This window comes from Nelumbo nucifera, chromosome 8 (genome assembly GCF_055504915.1).
Source record: "Nelumbo nucifera cultivar China Antique chromosome 8, China Antique-T2T, whole genome shotgun sequence".
NCBI lineage: Eukaryota > Viridiplantae > Streptophyta > Magnoliopsida > Proteales > Nelumbonaceae > Nelumbo > Nelumbo nucifera.
This window is the reverse complement of record NC_142656.1, coordinates 58,281,206-58,300,673: the sequence shown is the minus strand read 5'-3', so window position 1 is coordinate 58,300,673 and position 19,468 is coordinate 58,281,206. Positions and strand designations below refer to the sequence as shown.

General features: G+C 41.7%; 1 protein-coding gene across 4 annotated transcripts in view; it reads right to left on the bottom strand.

The window, feature by feature from the left end:
* LOC104612630 (vacuolar fusion protein CCZ1 homolog B-like) overlaps positions 1-19,468 on the bottom strand; it is a 70,080-nt gene that overhangs the window by 17,113 nt on the left and 33,499 nt on the right. For all 4 annotated transcript variants that reach the window (XM_010280125.3, XM_088893278.1, XM_010280126.3 and 1 more), the window contains exons 4-5: positions 14,153-14,336; positions 13,842-13,951 (exon numbers count right to left, since the gene is read on the bottom strand). In XM_010280125.3, the coding sequence (XP_010278427.1) occupies positions 13,842-13,951; positions 14,153-14,336 (294 nt within the window). The remainder of the gene's footprint in view (positions 1-13,841; positions 13,952-14,152; positions 14,337-19,468) is intronic.

The window sequence follows — 19,468 nt, the reverse complement described above, 5'->3', positions numbered from 1 at the left end:
GTTTATCCCCTTGTTATTATTCCTTTATGTCTGCTATTTCTTCTGTCCATGTTCCCACCAAGTACTCTGAGGTTGTATCTGATCCAAAATGGAGAGAGTCATTGAATGAGGAAATGAGAGCCTTGGTGAAAGCCAAGACTTGGGAATTAGCGGATCAACCAGAAGGCAAGAGCACTGTGTAGTGTAAGTGGGTGTTCACTATGAAACATAAGGCAGATGGTTTGGTTAAAAGATATAAGGCCAAGCTGGTGGCAAAGGGGTTTACACAAAAGGAGGGGCTTAACTATAAGGAGACTTTTGCACCAATTGCCAAACTCATCACCATTTGGGTTCTGTTGTCCTTAGTTGCAAATTTCTCTTGGGAGCTACACCAGTTAGATATAAAGAATGCATTCTTGGACTTACATGAGGAAGTGTTTATGAGCCCCCCACCTAGCTATAACTTTTAGGGGAAGGTGTGTAGACTAAGGAAAGCTTTGTATGGGTTGAAGCTATCTCCTCAAGCTTAGTTTGAGAAGATTTGTGGGGCTATGAAGAATCTGGGATACACTCAAAGTTGGGCTGACCATACCTTGTTCATAAGGAGATAGGGTGATATGCTTATAACACTTATAGTCTTTATGGATGATATGATCATCACAGGGAGTGACCCAAAAGAGATAGAAATATTGGACGAGTTCTTGGCATCTAAATTTGAGATTAAAGATCTAGGCCATCTAAGGTACTTCCTTAAGATTGAAGCTGCAAGTATACATATATATGTATACTTATGTGTATATATACATATACATACATACATACATACTATATATATATATATATATATATCAAAGGAACTATGGTCTTGATTTGCTAGAAGAGATAGCTATGGTGGGAAGTAGAATAGCAGATACACCCATGGAGCAGAATCATGATCTATAGGAATTTGTCGGCGAGGATTATTCCAAAAAGGAAAGGGTATCAAAAGCTGGTAGAAAACTGATATACTTGTCCCTTACCCGATCTGGCATAGATTATGCAGTACATGTGGTAAGTCAGCTTATGCATGTTCCCAAGCTGCAGATGCCTCAGAAGCTGAAGTCTGATCTCTTCTAGAAGGTTTAAGAATTGCAAAGAACAATCATTTCCATTAGCAATATAAGGAGACTCAAGAGTTACTATCAAGTGGGCAAAAGATTCAGATGAGGGTCCTTGGGAGTTAGCTCACCTCCTTGCAGAAATTCACGAGTTGTCTTCTTTGTTGAACTGCTCCTTTAGATGGATTCCCCGGAAGATCAATAGAACTGCAGATGCCTTAGCAAAGCAAGGGTTGGGAAGGGACTTTTTGTATAGTGCTAACTCTTTTCCATCTTTAGTTTGATACAGGCTTTTCTTTTTGTGCTTTTGGCCTGTTTGTACACCTCTTATGTACATCCTGTGTTCTTTCCTAGAGAGAGAGAGACGAGAGAGAAGAGAAGGGAGAGAGAGATCCGATTGGGAGTCAAAAAACTATAGCTGGCGCACCCAACACTTAATATAAAAGGATAAGAAGTTACAAGTATGCCCCTGGTGGCACTTCCTAATAACAAACAAATAAAAAAGAAAGAAAAGAAACTAGCTGACAGCATACTAACAACAACTGCAGAGAACAAATAAATAAGCTTCACAACACTCCCCCTCAAGTTGGGCTGTATATGTTTATCATGCCCAACTTGTCACACAACTCATTGTGCCGCGAGTATGGAAGTCCTTTTGTGAGGACACCAGCAAGTTGTTCCTTGGAGTTGACATAAGGGATGCAAATTTCTCTTTTTTCCATTTTTTCCCTTATGAAGTGTTTGTCCACTTGTGCTTGGTCCTCTCATGTAGGACAGAATTGCTGGCGATGTTTATGGTTGCCTTGTTGTCACAGTAAAATGACATGGGATTATGAACAGAAACTCCAAGCTCCCCTAGAAGGTTTTTTAGCCAAAGAACTTTAGCCACCTTATGTGCCATAGCTCTATATTCCGCTTCAGCAATTGACCTTGCTACCACGCTTCAGCAATTGACCTTGCTACCACACTTTGTTTCTTGTTTTTCCGGCTCTATATTCCTCCCACAAATGTGCAATACCCACTTGTGGACTTTCTGTCATCCACAGCACCTGCCCAATCAGCATCTGTAAAGACTTCCACCTTTAGATGATTATGTTTACTGAATAGTAGACTTGTTCCTGAATACTTTTTTAAGTATCTAAGAACTCTCTCTGCTGCCTCCATGTGAGGTATCTTAGGATAGTGCATGAATTGGGTCAGGACCCCAACTAAATAGGCAATGTCTGGACAGGTCATGGACAAATAAATCAACTTCCCCACTAACCTTTGGAACTGTTTCACATCTTTCAGAGGTTCACCATCACAGTTACCCAATTTATGATCAACATCCATAGGAGTATCTGTTGGCTTTGCGCCTAACTTGCCTATGTCTTGTAACAGATCAATGGTGTATTTCCTTTGAGAAATGAAGATGCCCCTTTTTGAACGGGTAACTTCAATTTCAAGAAAATACATTAGAGGACCTAGATCTTTCACTTCAAATTTAGATGCAAGGAATTGTTTCAACTGTTGAATTTCTGAACTCCAATTTCCTGTAATGATGATACCATCCACATACACTATCAAAACAGCAACTTGTTCCTGACATCTCTTCACAAAGAGCATGTGATCAGACAGACATTGCTTGAACCCTACTTGCTGAACTGCCATATGAAACTTACTCAACCAAGCCCTAGGAGATTGTTTCTGTTGGTTCGGCTGATATGTTGTTATTCTCTTGTCTGGGCTGGGTATTAGAGTCTCTAGTTAATGGGCCTAATTGTATCTTGTGTTTTATTAGACTGGGTGTTCCATTACTAATCAGGGGCATCCTGGTCCTTTCATGTAAATTATGTATTGCTCTTATATTAGTGAACAGTGCCGGTTACAGCAACTCCATTCGAACACATCAGACTCTCCTCTCTTCTTCTTCCTCTTCTTCTTCTTCTCAGCTCTCTCAACAGGTTTAGTTCGAAAAACATGGTATCAAAGCTCTAGGTCTGGTCGTAGAACACCTCTCTCGCCTGGTTACAGCAGCTGTCTCGCACTTCTCTCTCTATCTTGGTACTGCAAAGAAACCCTAGGTCTGGTCGTAGAACACAGCAGAACCTATACCTAGGGTTTCCCTTGGTTGTAGGGCCCAAGGGGAGTTAGCCCCAGTAGCTGATGCCCTAAGAGATACATAGAGCAAGGTGTAGCCATTCGGCTAAGTGAGATCTGTGTAAAACAGATCTAGAAGAGAGGACTGATTTCAGCAGTCCTAGAGCAGTTCGTGGGTGAAGGTTAACCTGCAATAGCAGTGATTGGTGTGTGGTAGAAGCCACAACAGCTAGGTCAGGGTTGCGGCAACAGTGGCCAAACACAGCAGAGTTTTTTTTTTTGGCTCGGCACTTCAACTGTAAGTGGCAGCTTGCGACAGCAGTGAGTGGAGCAGTATAGCAGAGTGGGAAGGGTATTACAGCCCTAAAACAGACCCTCAGGTCTGAGATTACAGTGCTGCAAGGTCCGGAAGTCTGAAGAGGTTTCACATAACCTGTGTGACAGTTTTGGTACTCTTGCAAGTCGGAGAAGATGTCTTCCATATCTGGGGAAGTTTCTTCTAGAGATATTAGGACTAGTGGGAGGTCTCCTAATCTGGAGAACCCTAATTTGCACAGCCTACAGATAACAAGTGTGTTACTTGATGAATACAACTTTAGGGAATGGTCTGTTTCGGCCATGCTCTTTATCACATCCCAGGATCTTACAGGCTATTTGGACGGGCAGAAGAAAGAACCCGAAATAGGGAGTGCTGAATATGCTGTTTGGAGAAGAGGGAATGCTACAGTCATGTCCTGGCTGCTTGCTTCAATGACTCCCAGGGTAGCTAGGATGGTTCAACACTTCTCCACAGCTGCCAAGATATGGGAGAAGGTGTCTAAGACCTATGGGCAGAAAAAGAATAATGCCCGAATCTATAGACTGAATCAAGATATTGCTTCCTTGAAGCAGGGAGACATGAGTGTTGCTACATACTTTGCTACATTAGAAGGATTGTGGGAAGAGCTGGATCACCACCTCATCAAAGACTGGGAGAATGCCAGAGATAAGGAGAAACACGACAAACAAGTTGAAGAGGGTAGAGCATTCAAATTTTTGGCTGGCCTAGATCCGGTATATGAGAACATAAGGTCCCAAATTCTGGGAAGAGATGAGATGCCTGATCTACATCATGTCTACTATCTTGTGAGAAATGAAGAGGTGAGAAGAAAGAAGATGCAAGTTGATGCCCAGACTAAACCAGTAGAGCAGTCTATAGAACATTCAGCTCTCATTTCTACAAGCCAAAGGGGGAACAAGTTCTCTGACAAGAGACACCTGAGGTGTACTCACTGTGGGGGAGAAAAACATGTGAAAGAGAACTGTTGGGTTCTCTACCCTCATTTGAAACCAGCAGCATTGAGGAAAGAGAAGAAGCACCAGAAGGGCCATTCAGCAAGTGGGAACCTAGCAGCAAGTCATAGTGGTGGAGGTTCCAAACACTCATCCACAGTTGCTTCCTCTTCTTCGGGACAGACTACTAGTTCCCAAGGACATGGGCCTATGGATTTCACAGCTGATGAGGTAGAGGTACTTAGCCGGGCACTGGCCCGCCTAAGGACAAATTCTCTTGCTTCCACCTCCCTTGCCAGATCAGGTATTGTTTCAGCCTTTAGTGCAACTAGTTCCATTGATCCAACCTCCTGGATTATTGATTCCGGTGCAACTGACCACATGACTCACATGTCTTCCTTATTCTCTTCCTATCATTTAATATCTGGTCAAGACAAGATGAAGGTTGCTGATGGTTCCTTCTCTACCATATTTGGGAAAGGAGTGGTTGACCTAAGCAAGGACATCTCCCTCAAATCTGTCTTACATGTTCCCAATCTCTTTTCAAATCTTTTATCTGTTTTAAAACTTACCAAGAACTTGAATTGTAGCATAACCTTTTTTCCTACCCATTGTGTTTTTCAGGATAGTTTGATGAAGAGAACAATTGGGAGCAGTCATGAGCGAGGAGGCCTCTACTACCTGGATGCAGACATCAGTTCAGCCCTTCAAACATCTACTACTAGTGGTCAATCTAATGTGGAGTCATTATTTAAGCTGCACCTGTGGCATGCTAAACTAGGTCATTTACAGTTCTCGTCATTGGAAATGTTTTTTCTGGAATTGTTTCAAGGTGTGTCAAGTCAAAAGTTAGTCTGTGAAGTCTGTCAATTATCAAAACAGTGTAGAACTATGTACTCAACTTCTAGTAATGAAATTCAAGCACCTTTTGACTTAGTGCATTATGATGTTTGGGGTCCTTCTCCCATTGTTTCTGTGGATGGCTATCGATACTTTATCAGTTTTATTGACCACTATTATCGATGCACATGGATCTACTTATTAAAGACACGAGATGAAGTGCCGCAGGTAACCATGGCATTTTGCAAAATGATTGAAACACAATTTGGCAAGAAAATCAAGCAATTCAGGTCAGATAATGCTGCTGAATATTTCGAAAGATCCTTAAACTTGTTTATGGAGGATGCGGGAATGATTCACCAGTCATCTTGTTCTAGTACCCCCCAACAGAATGGGGTTGCTGAGCGCAAGAATAGACACTTATTGGAGACTGCACGAGCTTTAATATTTCAGCACAAGGTTCCAAAAGGCTATTGGTCTCAGGCAATCCTCACTGCATCATATCTGATAAACCGAATGCCATCTAAGGTCTTGGGAATGAAGACTCCATTTTCGGTTCTTTGCCCTCATCTCCCTGTTTTTTCTCTTCCACCGAGGGTCTTTGGGTGTGTATGTTTCATACATGTCAAGGATCCAAAGAAGACAAAACTGGATCCTCGAGCTACAAAGGAAATCTTCTTGGGTTATTCTCCTACTCAGAAGGGATACAAGTGTTATGATCCAGTCACCAAGAAAAGATATGTCACAAAAGATGTGGTGTTCTTTGAGTCTCAATCCTACTTTCAATCTTCCTCGGATCCTCTTCAGGGGGAGACTAGTAGGATGAAAGAGGACCCTCCGGTTGATTCTTCTATTCTCCATTTCTTTGTGCCCCTCTCTGCCTCGGATCTTCCATCTTCTCCTCTTGATCCTCCTAGTTGTGGTATCCCAGGTGAATCTAGTGAGGCTCCTATTGGCCCAGCTACTACTAGTGATGTGGAAAATGTTACTAAAGGCTCCAACAGGCAGCAGAAAGATATCAGAGTTACCTACAATAGAAGGAAGAAGAGCCCTCCAACTCATGATAGCAACCAATTGGACTCGGATCAACCTGTCTCAGTAACTCAAGGTAATCCTATCAATTCCTCTGACTTGGATCTTCCAATTGCACTTCGTAAATCTACTCGTTCTTGTACTATTAGATACCCTATTGCGGATTTTGTGTCTTACTCACACTTGTCCCCTAGTTATTGTTCTTTTGTGTCTGCTCTCTCTTCTGTGCATGTTCCTACTAGGTACTCTGAGGCTGTGTCTAACCCAAGGTGGAAAGAGACTATGAATGAAGAAATGAAGGCCTTGATGAAAGCAGGGACTTGGGAACTAGTAGATCTACCAGAAGGGAAAGGTACTATTGGATGCAAGTGGGTGTTCACCGTGAAGCATAGGGAGGACGGGTCCATTGAAAGATACAAGGCTAGACTCGTGGCAAAGGGGGTTACTCAAAAGGAAGGAGTTGACTACAAAGAAACATTTTCTCCCGTAGCAAAACTCAACACTATCAGAGTCCTACTCTCATTAGCTGCAAACTTCTCGTGGGAGCTTCATCAGCTGGATGTGAAGAATGCTTTTTTAAATGGTGATCTACATGAGGAGGTATTCATGGATCCTCCACCAGGTTATGAATTTGGCAGAAAAGTGTGTAGACTGAGAAAGACACTATATGGCCTTAAACAGTCCCCTCGTGCCTGGTTTGAGAAGCTATGTGGAGCCATGAAGAAAGGTGGTTATACTTAAAGTGGGGCAGATCATACTCTATTTATAAAGAAGAGGAATGGGAAACTTACTGCTCTTATCGTCTATGTAGATGATATGGTAATTACTGGGGATGATAAGGAGGAGATCAACAAACTGAAGGAGGTCCTAGCTGCTGAATTTGAAATCAAAGACCTGGGTCAACTGAGGTACTTCCTAGGGATTGAAGTTGCTAGATCATCCAAAGAGGGCATCTATATATGTCAATGGAAATACATCCTTGACCTTCTACAAGAGACAGACATGTTGGAGTGCAGGCCAGCAGATACTCCAATAGAATCGAATCATGGTCTACAGGAGTCAGTGGGAGAGGACTACCCTGATAAGGAGAGATACCAGAAGTTACTAGGAAAGTTAATTTACTTGTCCCTCACTCGTCCCGACATTGCTTATGCCGTTCATGTTGTCAGCCAGTTTATGCACAATCCCAAAATTCCTCACATGAAGGTTGTAGAAAGAATTCTCAGATATTTGAAGTCTTGCCCTGGGAAAGGGATTCTGTTCAGAAAAAACAATAGAATTGAAGTTGAAGGATATACTGATGCAGATTGGGCTGGTTCTGTGGGTGACAGAAAGTCGACTTCAGGTTACTGCACTTTTGTTGGGGGAAATCTAGTTACATGGAGAAGTAAAAAACAGAATGTTGTTGCAAGGTCTAGTGCAGAGGCAGAATATCAAGCTATGGCTCATGGTGTTGCGGCTTAAAATTCTTCTTGGTGAACTGGGAGTGAAGACTGAGTGTCCTCTCAAGTTGTATTGCGACAACAAGGCTGCTATCAACATTGCAAATAACCCAGTGCAACATGATAGAACAAAACATATTGAGATAGACTGCCATTTTGTTAGAGAAAGAATAGTCACACGAGAACTTTGCATTCCTTACACTCCCTCAGAGATGCAAATTGCAGATGTTTTAACTAAAGGGCTAACCACAGTGAAATTTTTGGACTTACTGGGCAAGCTAAACATGATTGACATCCATGCTTAGCTTGAGGAGGAGTGTTGGTTCGGCTGATATGTTGTTATTCTCTTGTTTGGGCTGGGTACTAGAGTCTCTAGTTAATGGGCCTTAGTAACTGGGCCTAATTGTATCTTGTGTTTTATTAGACTGGGTGTTCCATCACTAATCAGGGGCATCCTGGTCCTTTCATGTAAATTATGTATTGCTCTTATATTAGTGAACAGTGCCGGCTGATGAACAGTGCCCATTCGAACACATCAGACTCTCCTCTCTTCTTCTTCCTCTTCTTCTTTTTCTCAGCTCTCTCAACAGGTTCAGTTCGGCAAACAGTTTCAAACCATAGGCTTTCTCAGCTTGCACACCTTATTTTCACTTCCCTTGGCACAAAATCCCAGGGGTTGAACCATGTACACCTCCTCCTCTAGGTCACCATTTAAAAAGGCAATCTTAATGTCCAATTGATGCAATTCCCAGTCAAGGTTAGCATCTAATGATAAAAGAACTCGAATTGAGTTCATCTTAGCTACTGGAGCAAATGTCTCATCATAGTCAACCCCGTACACTTGAGTCTACCCCTTGGTTACTAATCTTGCTTTGTACCTTTCAACTGTCCCGTCCGCCTTGTGTTTAATTGTAAACACCCACTTACACCCCACTGGGTCTTTCCCTCTTGGAAGATCTACCAATTCCCAAGTTTGATTTTTATGGAGGGCATTAATCTCCTCCTTCATAGCATCTGTCCATTCAGGGTATTTTAAAGGTTCTGCAACATTTCTGGGTACAGGGATGCAATCAACTATAGATAGGAAGGCTCGGTATGAGGGGAAATGTGATCATAGGAGAGATACTGGGTAATGGGGTGTTTGTAGTGCATGACCTGATTCCCTTTCTTTGAGCACTAGGAATGTCAAGGTCATCTACAGTAGGAGCAGGGGTGTCAATAGGTGTAACAGGGTTTGGACTTACCTCCTAGGAGTTTGACGGTGTCAGATGCTTAGTGTTTGGTAGCTCCACATCTCTGTTACATTGCTGATCTCTACGACGTGTACGTTGGAAGACACGAAAGGGAGCAAGGTCCGGAATAGAAGGAAGAGAGACTTGGCAGACCTAAACCCGCTTCTCCTCTTCCACATTACTCTCCCCCTGAGGAGAAACAGGGAAGAACGGTTCAGAATCAAAGAAGGACACATCTATAGAGACAAAAAACTTATGACTAACGGGATCAAAGCATTGGTATCCCTTTTGAGATGAGGGATACCCTAGAAAGATACAAGGAATGAACCGAGGGTCTAACTTACCCTGAGACGGAGACAAATCATGGACAAAGGCACGACAACCAAAGACTCTCATGGGAATGGAAAATAAAGGGAACTGAGGGAACAACAACTGATGAGGGGCCATGTAGTTCAACACTCTGGAGGGCATGTGATTGATGACATAAGCAGCTGCAAGTATAACATCCATCCAAAACATTTTTGTAACATCATCCCTCAAGCTACCTCAAGGAGGTGTCTGTTTTTTCTTTCTATAACACCATTTTGTTGTGGTGTCTGCGCATGAGCTCCTATGAATAGATCCATGGGAGGCAAAGAACTCATTGAGCTCACCATGGAAATATTCCTTTGCGTTATCTGATTGAAAGATCTGTATTTCAACATGGAATTGTGTAAACACCATCCTCTGGAAGTCTTTCACAATCTTTGGAACTTCATCTCTACTACGCATGGGGAATACCCATGAATAGCGGAAGAAATCATCCATCATTGTGATAAAGTATTTATACCCGCCCTCAGAGATTATAGTAGTGGGCCCCCATACATCAGAATACACAATATGAAAAGGAAAACTAGATCTTTTATTACTTGAATGAAAAGTTGTTCTACATTATTTGCTCAACTGACATGTTTGACACTGAAAATCTGACACTGAACATGACTTAAATAAAACCGGAAACAAAGACTTCACTATTTCAAATGAAACATGACCTAACCGATTATGCCACGAAAAAATTTGGCTCTTATTTGACTGACTGTATGACTCTGAGGATGACAACGAGAGACCAACTTTGTTGTCGAGAATGTAGAGACCATCCACTAGGATTTCTCTACCAAACATCCTCCCAGAAGTTAGATCCTATAAAACACATGAACCAGGAAAAAAGGTTACACTACAGTTTAAAGAGTTTGTGATGCTACTGATTGAAAGCAAATTTATAGGAAGTTAGGGAACATGCAACACACTATTCAGGTTAAGGCCATGGGGAAGGGATATTGATCCTTGGCTTGCAATGGAGGAGAATGATTCATCTGCAAGCCTCACTTTATCCCTTCCTGACAAAAGGCTATAAGTCTGAAACAAGTTTGGCTTACCGGTCATGTGGTTAGAGGCCCCTAAGTTAATGATCCAAGGGGAATCAGTGGTGGTGGTGGTGACATGGAATGTAGAAGCCGCATTACCTGATGTAGATGCAAATGAAGTAGGGGTATCCGTAACTGAACTATCCATCTGTCGCAAAGCCCTACCATATTGCTCCAAGTGATCTCTAAAGGAATTCATGATATCTTCCTTGGGGTCAGAACTAGTAAAGTGGTTCCATGTAGTACCAACAAACTGAGTATCTTGGGTTGCCACATGTGTTACATTATGTGTTGTATTTGGCTTCTTTTGACCTTGCACTTTACCCTGTTCTTGGTTCTTCACTGCCCACTTGGGCTTCCCGTGAATCTCCCAACATGTGTCACGTGTATGTCTTGAGCACCGACAGTGGGTATAAAACAACTTGTATTTATCATCGGCCTTCTTGGATTCACTTTTCTTTCCCACATTGTTACTACCCATTGCAGCCAATGCTACCTGTTACTCCCCCTCAGTTGTAACCATCACACTCCACCTACTTTCTTCAGATTGAACAAGGGCATATACCTTTTGAACCAAAGGCAACTCTTGTGCTTCCTAAGATCTGAACTCTCAAGGGCTCATAAGCAGGGTTCAGTCCCAACAAGAATGCAAAAACCCGCTACTGAGAGACCAACTTCTTATAGGCCTTAGATTCATCATCATGTTTCCATTCTATAGTCTGATAGTGATCCAATTCTTTCCATACTGAAGTAAGGGCTGAATAATAGGCAGACAAACTACGATTCCCCTATTTACAGGTTGAAGATTCAGCTTGCAACTGGTAAATCTTGGCATAATGCCTTTGCTCAGAATAGGTGGTTTTGGCCTGTTCCCAAATCTCACTAGCGGTGTCTGCCCACATAAAGTTCTTCACATTGTGTTCCATGGCTGCAAGGAGTCAAGACATCACCATACTGTTTTCTTGGTCCCACCTATCATGTTCATCTGTCTCACACTTGGGTTCTTTCACTCTTCCATTTATGTATCTAGCTTTTCCCCTTGTTATTACATAAAGTTTCACACTTTTAGCACACTCCAGGTAGTTTAGGCCATTTAAAGGGGTAATTGGCACGGGAAACATCATGTTTTCATCCCCCATACCAGCTGTGCTATGGGTTGGTGTAAATCCAAAAGATGCTGAATCATAGTTTGCCATTGAGGAATAGGGTCACAAATGTACCAGACCAGATCCCACACAATCAGAATGCTAAACTCCCAAGAATTTTACTTCTGGAATGAGAAAGATACTGCTGAAATCAGTCCAGCAATAGTTCAGCCATTAGAACAGCCCAATAATCAGTCCAGCAACTAATCTAATAACAGCAATAGTTCGGCCATAAGCAGTCACTAAAAAGGCCTACTAACAGTTTGACTATAGCACATGATTTAAAAAAAAAACACATATCCCTATCCAACGCCTGTATGAAGGTGTAAACCCCAAAAATAAGGCCTTCGCAGCATAGACCACAGACAAAAAAGGGGACACGTACCCCTGTCCAGAAATCAATTTTTACAGCATCGAACAAAGAGAAGAGAGTCATTACAGCATCACCCCTCTTCTACTAGGGTTTCCTTGGTGTTACGACCAAGGAAGAACCCAAAAAAAGCAGCCGCAAGTGGCCTGACCAGTCCGATTAGGTTTCTTGGTCTTCCACGTCCAAGAGATCGAGAGAGAAAAAGAAACTAAGCAACGGCTTGGTTCAGATGAGAGAAAAGGTTCTTTCTAGCCCAGAATTGTGCTCTGATACCATGTGTTCTTTCCTAGAGAGAGAGAGACGAGAGAGAAGAGAGAGAGAGAGAGAGAGGAGAAGAGAAGGGAGAGAGAGATCTGATTGGGAATTGTGAGAGAATAAAACCTATTCAAGGACCTCACTTAACAGCTTAAGCTTTTAGGTTGAATGGTTCTTTGACATGGTATCAGAGCCACTTTGACCAAGTGGTCTAGTGTTCGATTCTTGTCACCCCCATTATAATTAATTAAGTTTCAGCACAAGGTATGGGTGGGCCTGTGCTGTCCACGTTTCAAGCCCAATGGGCTTTCGTGTGAGGGGACATGTGAGAGAATAAAACCTATTCAAGGACCTCACTTAACAGCTTAGGCTTTTAGGTTGAATGGTTATTTGACAGGAATCAAAAAACTATAGCTGGCGGCGCCCAGCTTGTTATTTATATTCACTCAATATAAAAGGATAAGAAGTTACAAGTATGCCCCTGGCGGCACTTCCTAAAAACAAACAAATAAAAAAGAAAGAAAAGAAACTAGCTGACAGCATACTAACAACAACTACAGAGAACAAATAAATAAGCTTCACAGCACATCCCTCCCCCCATTTTTTGAATATAAGTTATCTTCTTTTCAAAAAAAGATTTCCCACATGAATGCAGTTGAAAGGATCCTTAGATATTTGAAAACTTGCCAAGGGAAGGGAGTTCTATTCAAGAAGCACAATAAAGTTGAGATAGAACTGTATACTAATGTTGACTGGGCAAGATTTATCGGGGATAGAAAATCTACTTCCAAATATTAAGCATTTGTTCTAGGGACCCTGTTTATTTGAAGGAGTAAAAAACAAAATGTGGTTGCTAGATCAAGTGCAGAAGCTGAATATAGGACCATGGCTCATGGTGTTGAAGAACTATTGTGGCTTAGGACTCTTTTGGGTGAGCTGGAAATGAAGGTTAATTGTCCTCTCAAATTGTACTGAGACAACAAAGCTGCAATTAATATTGCTAATAATCCGGTACAACATGATAAGACTAAGCACATTGAGGTTGACCAACATTTTTTTTTGATAAATGAGAGTAGTTTTATTAATTCAAATAAAGAAAATACAATCAGCCTAGGAAGAGGCACGAGATGTTACCTCCCCCAAGGACTGAATCATATACACTAAACATGCCCAAGCTTGAAACACAATTACAAAGTAGCCCAAAACAGATCTCCCCTCTACACCCCTTGCTTGGCCAGAGAATCAGCCATTGCATTGCTGATCTGCTGATCTGCTGATCTGCTGATCTGCTGATCTGCTTGACCAACATGTTTGTGAGAGAAGGATTTATCTTTGGTGATCTTTGCATTCCCTACACACCCTCAGAAATGTAGATAGCTGATTTCTGCACTAGTAAGTTATGATAGAGATATCATTCAACCATTCAGGTACAATCTGGTTTCTTTTCACTAAATTTCTATCCTAATCAGCACAATAGATCATGGTTAGTGATACTAAAACCGTATGATCTCAACATGTCAAAACACATAACATACATGGAATTCAAGAACAGAAGAGGTATGAAACCAGCATTCTTCAAGTTTCATGAACAGTAAAGCTTCCTTTCTTTTGGGTAAGAACATAGAGTTAAGTTGCTGGATCAAATAAGCTTTAGAATAAAGATTATAGAACAGTTAAACACTCTCTAAAGTGCACCTGAACTTCAATTGCAGCCTCCCGTCCTACAGTAAGCATCTGAACAGTTCCACGCTCCTTTAAACAGTCACGGAAGGATGGTAAATGGAGTTTCTTTGCTACAAGAAAATCTGCCTCAAAGTAAAAAAGCTATGTCTAAGATGTTGAACTCAAACTTCAGCACTCTTTACCATGGTATTACAACAAATTCAACATAAACCAGCTTTAGACAATGTTAACTAGTAAAATATATTGTATTCATGTAATATCAGAATGTAAAAAAAAATAAATACACTTGAATTAGTTGGTATTGAGATCAAACTGATGCTTACCAGTTAAATAATCCATGACAAAGGAATACAAATGAGAACGAGCAACCCCGCCCCCAGGTTCTTTCTCAAGTAATGCTCTTATAGATCCATGAAACATCACAAAAAGAGAATGCACTTCCTTAAGAACTCTTTGTAATGCATCATTACGCCAAATTGCTTCTGTATCCTTATTTTTCTCCACTACCTACAATAAAGTAGATGCTGTGGTTAAGAATCATCTTCACTAAACAACAGGTAAGACGTGAAATACATGACCCAAGAGTAAAGATTTAAATTTGATCATGTAAGTAAAGCAAAAGCTATAACCTCAGGTCTGAACTGTTTGTTCAGGAGAGTATCTAGAATGGCCAATGACATTGAAGATGCTCTTGCAAGAAAAGGGGTGGGAAGAAATTATCTTTGTTTAGAGGGAACCTGGTCCAGGGCTTCAGAAAATCAGATAATATGTCTTTCTTTTTATTGTTAAGAGTGTGAGCCATGCCTGTTGCAAGGTCCCCTGCCCTGATGTCTTATTAAGTGCAGGCATTATATCTCTCTATTCACTCTTACTAATATATGGATATCAATAAGATGCTTTGATCGTTTTCTAGTGAAAAAAACAAATGAGATGAATGTTGAATTGTAGGCTCTCCTAACAAGGACACTAGAACATGATTGGCTCCTGATAGTCCAGTTTCTGTACAGATTTATTGAATTTTCAAACCATGTTTTAGGGGATTGTTTGAGCCCATAAGTAGCCTTCTTGAAAACTTTGCCTTGACCATTAGGCATAGAAATTCCATTGGGCATCAACATATAGACTTCCACCTTATGATCTCCATACAAAAAATCATTTTTAATAAAGAAGTTCTCCTCTCCATTATTAGCGAAGCCCAAGGGGCTTTTATTCATGGGCAACAAATAATAGATCAAATCCTAATTGCGAATCAATGTGTTAAGGAGATACAAAAAACTAAACAAAGGGGTTTTGTTTATAAATTGGATCTTGAAAAGGCATATGATTTGGAGAATTGGGAGTTCCTAATTGATGTATTGAGAAATTGTGGGTTTAGGGATAAGTGGTGTAAATGGTGTTTGGGTGTATCAGTTCATGTCACTACTCAATTCTAGTCAATAGTATGGTAAAAGACTTCTTCCCAACTTTCAGGGGCCTGAGGCAAGGGGACCCCCTTTCACCATTCATCTTTATTTTAGTAGCCGATGTGTTCAGTAGAATCATTACCAAGGCTGATAGGGAAGATGTAATTAAGGGTTGGAGAATAGGGAGGAATCAAGTCCCAATCACTCATATCCAGTTTGTAGACGACCTAATATTTTTGTGAAGGGGGTAGTAGTGAGAGGTGGTAAACTTGAAAGATCTAATAATAAAAGGTTTTGAGAAGATCCCCAACCTGGAAATAAATTTGGAAAAAAGTTGCATGGTGGGTATCAACTTGGAGGTGAGGGAGATTGAAATTGTTGCAGAATGTCTTGATTTCTCTATCTCTTCTTGGCTTATGTCCTACTTAGGGCTTCCATTAGGAGCAAACCCTAGGGAGAGTAGCTTCTGGACTCTAGTGGTGGAAAAGTTTGAGAAGAGACTAGCCTCATGAAAGAAGAACTACATCTCCTTGGGAGATATGACCACTTTAATAAAGGCTACTTTGGCAAACTTACCCACTTACTTGTTTGTATTTAGGATACCACCTAGAGAAGCAAAGAAATTGGAGAAATTAATGAGAGATTTTGCTATTGGAACCGGGACAAGACAAAAAGGATCATTTGGTTAGGTGGGAAGTTGAGTGAAAAAGTAAAGAGAAGGGTGGTTCAAAAAAATTTAGCATTGTTAGGAAAATGGTTTTGGCATTGGCCTTTGGAGAGAGAGAGAGAGGTTATGGTATGAGGTGATCAGAAGTATCCATGGAAGTTCAGAGAATGGGTGGGATGCTAGTGTATCAAGACGGGCTAATTTGGCAGCACTTTGGAAGGCCATTCACAACACTCTTCCTCAGTTTCTCAGGTATATCAGGTATGGGGTTTGTTTTGGAAACTCAGTCTGGTTTTGGGAGGATGTTTGGGTGGGAAATAACCCCTTAAAAGACCTTTTCCCTTTGTCATACTCTGTCTCTCTTTATAAAAATGAATGGTGTTGGAAGATTTCTGTAATTATGAATTATATTTTATTATGTGCTATTTTAGGTAGTTGAGAGATTTGTGAGTGTAGAGAACACTGATGTGGGCCCCACAGCTATGGTCCCACTGTGTTCATAGGGTAGAATGTGTTCTAGTCATCCTAGGGTTAGCTGGTGGTCAATCTGTTATTTCAGCTTTATTTTGTTCTATTTGTTATGTAAATACTAAGGGCAGATCTGTCCTTTCCATGTAATTAGCATAACCTATAAATACTAAATAGAAGTGGTGGCGGCAGAATATTCAGATTTTGTCCTTCCTTTCAATTCTTGTGTTCTACTGCTCTCTCTTTACTCTTTCTCCTCTCTCCTCTATACCTTTTCTCCTATTTTTGGACCTGAAATCTATTAGGGTTCAAGGCTGATAGCAGTCTTGAACATCTACTTGGTATCAGAGCAAGGTTAGGGTTTCTCATGTGAGTCTAGTCCAGCCGACCACATGAGAATCTCCTAGGGCTGGAAGCTGAGAAAGTGGAGTTCGTGGACTGATTCTTGGAGATCGCCAGAGGGTTTAGCAGCTGTTGAAGACTTGTCACGGTTGCAGAGTGCTGGTGATCAGGAAGAATCAGAGAAGGCTAGGGTTTGGGTAACCTTGGAAGGCAGTGAACAGCTTTTTCTTGTAAGTTTTTTATTTTCTAAGAGAAGTACTATCAGAGAGGATAGGTTGGACCTATCTGGAAAGGGCGGCCGAACCATTCTAGGTTTTTCTCCCTTCTATTCTCTAGGGTTTTACAACAAACCCTATTGTTGGGCCGAACTGCCTTAGGGTTCTTTTCTCCTACTCTAGGGTTTGAAAGTGATCTTGAGGCAAACCCTAATAATCTTGCGGCAAGCCCTAAGGTTAGGCTGAACCTTGCGATTTACTTAGAGCTCTCCTCAAGTTTTTTCAGCATTGATCAGCTTTTAGGGTTTCATATTAACCCTACTGCAAGTCTATCTGTACGGTACTGATTGGAATGTGCAACTGAAATGTTTTCTTTAAGGACTGATTAAAACCCTAATTCTGCTAAGCATATCAGACCTGCTTCCAAGCTGTTTTCAGATTTTTTTGGGGTTTTCGGACACTCTTAAGGGGTGAGAACTGTACGGACTGTTGCTGTTGTGCTTGCTAGTTGGTTTCAGATCATCAATAACCCTAATTTTGAGACTACTGGTTCTTGACCGAAATGGAGTTTAAAAATCAGGCCGAAGGCAGTTTTGGGAACAGCAGTTATGTGATATGTGAGCATTGTAAGAAACCCAAACACACAAAAGAAACATGTTGGAAGCTGCATCCTCATTTGGTCCCGGCAAAGTTGAGAAGCAAGAAGGGTAATGCTCATGTGGTCGTGAATACTGATTCAGCATCCTCGTCTGGCACAAGAGGCACATTCTTAGAGACCTTAGCTGTAGTTCAGGCTGCCCTTATATAGTTGGAAAAGGAAGTTGGGAACTCAGCTCAGACACTGCAGTCACCATTAGCCCCTGCCACATCTGCTTTCGCACACTCAAGTACTCGAGCCTCAGCTCTAGGTACTACTGAACCCTGTTGGGTAATAGATTCAGGTGCATCCAACCATATGACTAGCTTGCCTTCAATGTTTACCACTTATCATTTATCTTCTGGTAGGGATAAAGTGTCTATTGCTGATGGCTCTCTTGTCCCCATTTCTGGCAAGGGTGACATCAAGCTATCGGATACCATCTCCTTGTCTTCTGTCTTACATGTTCCTAAGCTTGATACTAACCTTCTTTCAGTCAGTAGTATTACCAAACACATGAACTGCTCAATAACTTTCTTCCCTGACCGGTGTGTTTTTCAGGACCTAAAGACGAAGAAGGTGATTGGGACTGGCCGTGAGACGAATGGGATCTATCTGCTCGGGGAAAGTTCTCGTCGGGAAGAGTCAGTGGATAAGAAGTCACTTGTTTCCCAGAGTGTGAGTTTGGTTATGCTTTGGCATAACCGATTGGGTTATTTGTCTTTTCGGTCCTTAAAGAGTCTGTTTCCTAATTTGTTTAAGTCTGTTGAGTTGTCCCAGTTGCAATGTGAAAGCTGTGAGTTTGCTAAACATTGTAGAAACTCTTATTCATTGAGTAATAAAAGGAGTAATCGTCCTTTTGATCTTATGCATACGGATGTTTGGGGGTCATATCACATCCCTTCTATGGGTGGGTACAGATATTTTTTGTTATTTGTTGATGACCATACCCGGTTTTCTTGGGTTTATCTTATGCGTTCACGAGATGAGGTTCCCGCCCTAACCCAAACCTTTCACCAAATGATCCTAACCCAGTTTGATGCCAAGATCAAAGTTCTTAGATCTGATAATGCAAAGGAATACTTTGCTAAGCCATTGGCATCTTACCTTCTTAATCATGGGGTTATCCACCAGAGCACTTGCCCTCATACACCTCAACAGAATGGGGTTGCAGAAAGGAAGAATAGGCACATCTTGGAGGTGGCTAGAAGTATTCCGTTTACCTCCAATGTCCCTATTTGCTTCTGGGGTGATGCTATCCTCACGGCAGTATATCTTATTAATCGGGTTCCTTCCCGGGTTCTTGATATATCATCTCCTTTTTCCCTTCTATACCCAGATGAGGAGTTGTTCACTGTTCCACTTAAAACATTTGGTTGTACTTGTTTTGTTCAGCTTCTCGGACCCCATCACTCCAAGTTCGGACCAAAAGCCTCCAAATGCATTTTTCTTGGTTATGCACAAACTCAAAAGGGTTATTGCTGCTATGATCTTGTCTCAGGGAAAAGATTTGTCTCCATGGATGTCACTTTCTTTGAGGAGACACCCTATTATTCTCGGGTTTCTCCTCAGGGGGAGAGCAGTGCGAGTCGGGATTTGGGTCACTTTCTTCAGGGGGAACGCAGTGAGGGTAGGGTTCATACTTTTGGGGCTGTTCCCTTACCTATTCCATTGGGTGATGAGGGTTACCATAGTGAGGGTGGTCAGAGGGATCAGGAGTTGAGGGTCTATCACAGGCGATGCAGGCAGGTTGATCCCGGACATCAGCAGTCCAGGCCAACTCCAATCTCTTCTGCGGCTCCAAGTCCAGGTATTACAGTCCCAGGGCCCACAGAGACTTCTTTCACTGTTGCCACTCCATCTCCTCCAGATGACCTTGACCTTCCAATTGCCGTCCGTAAGGGGAA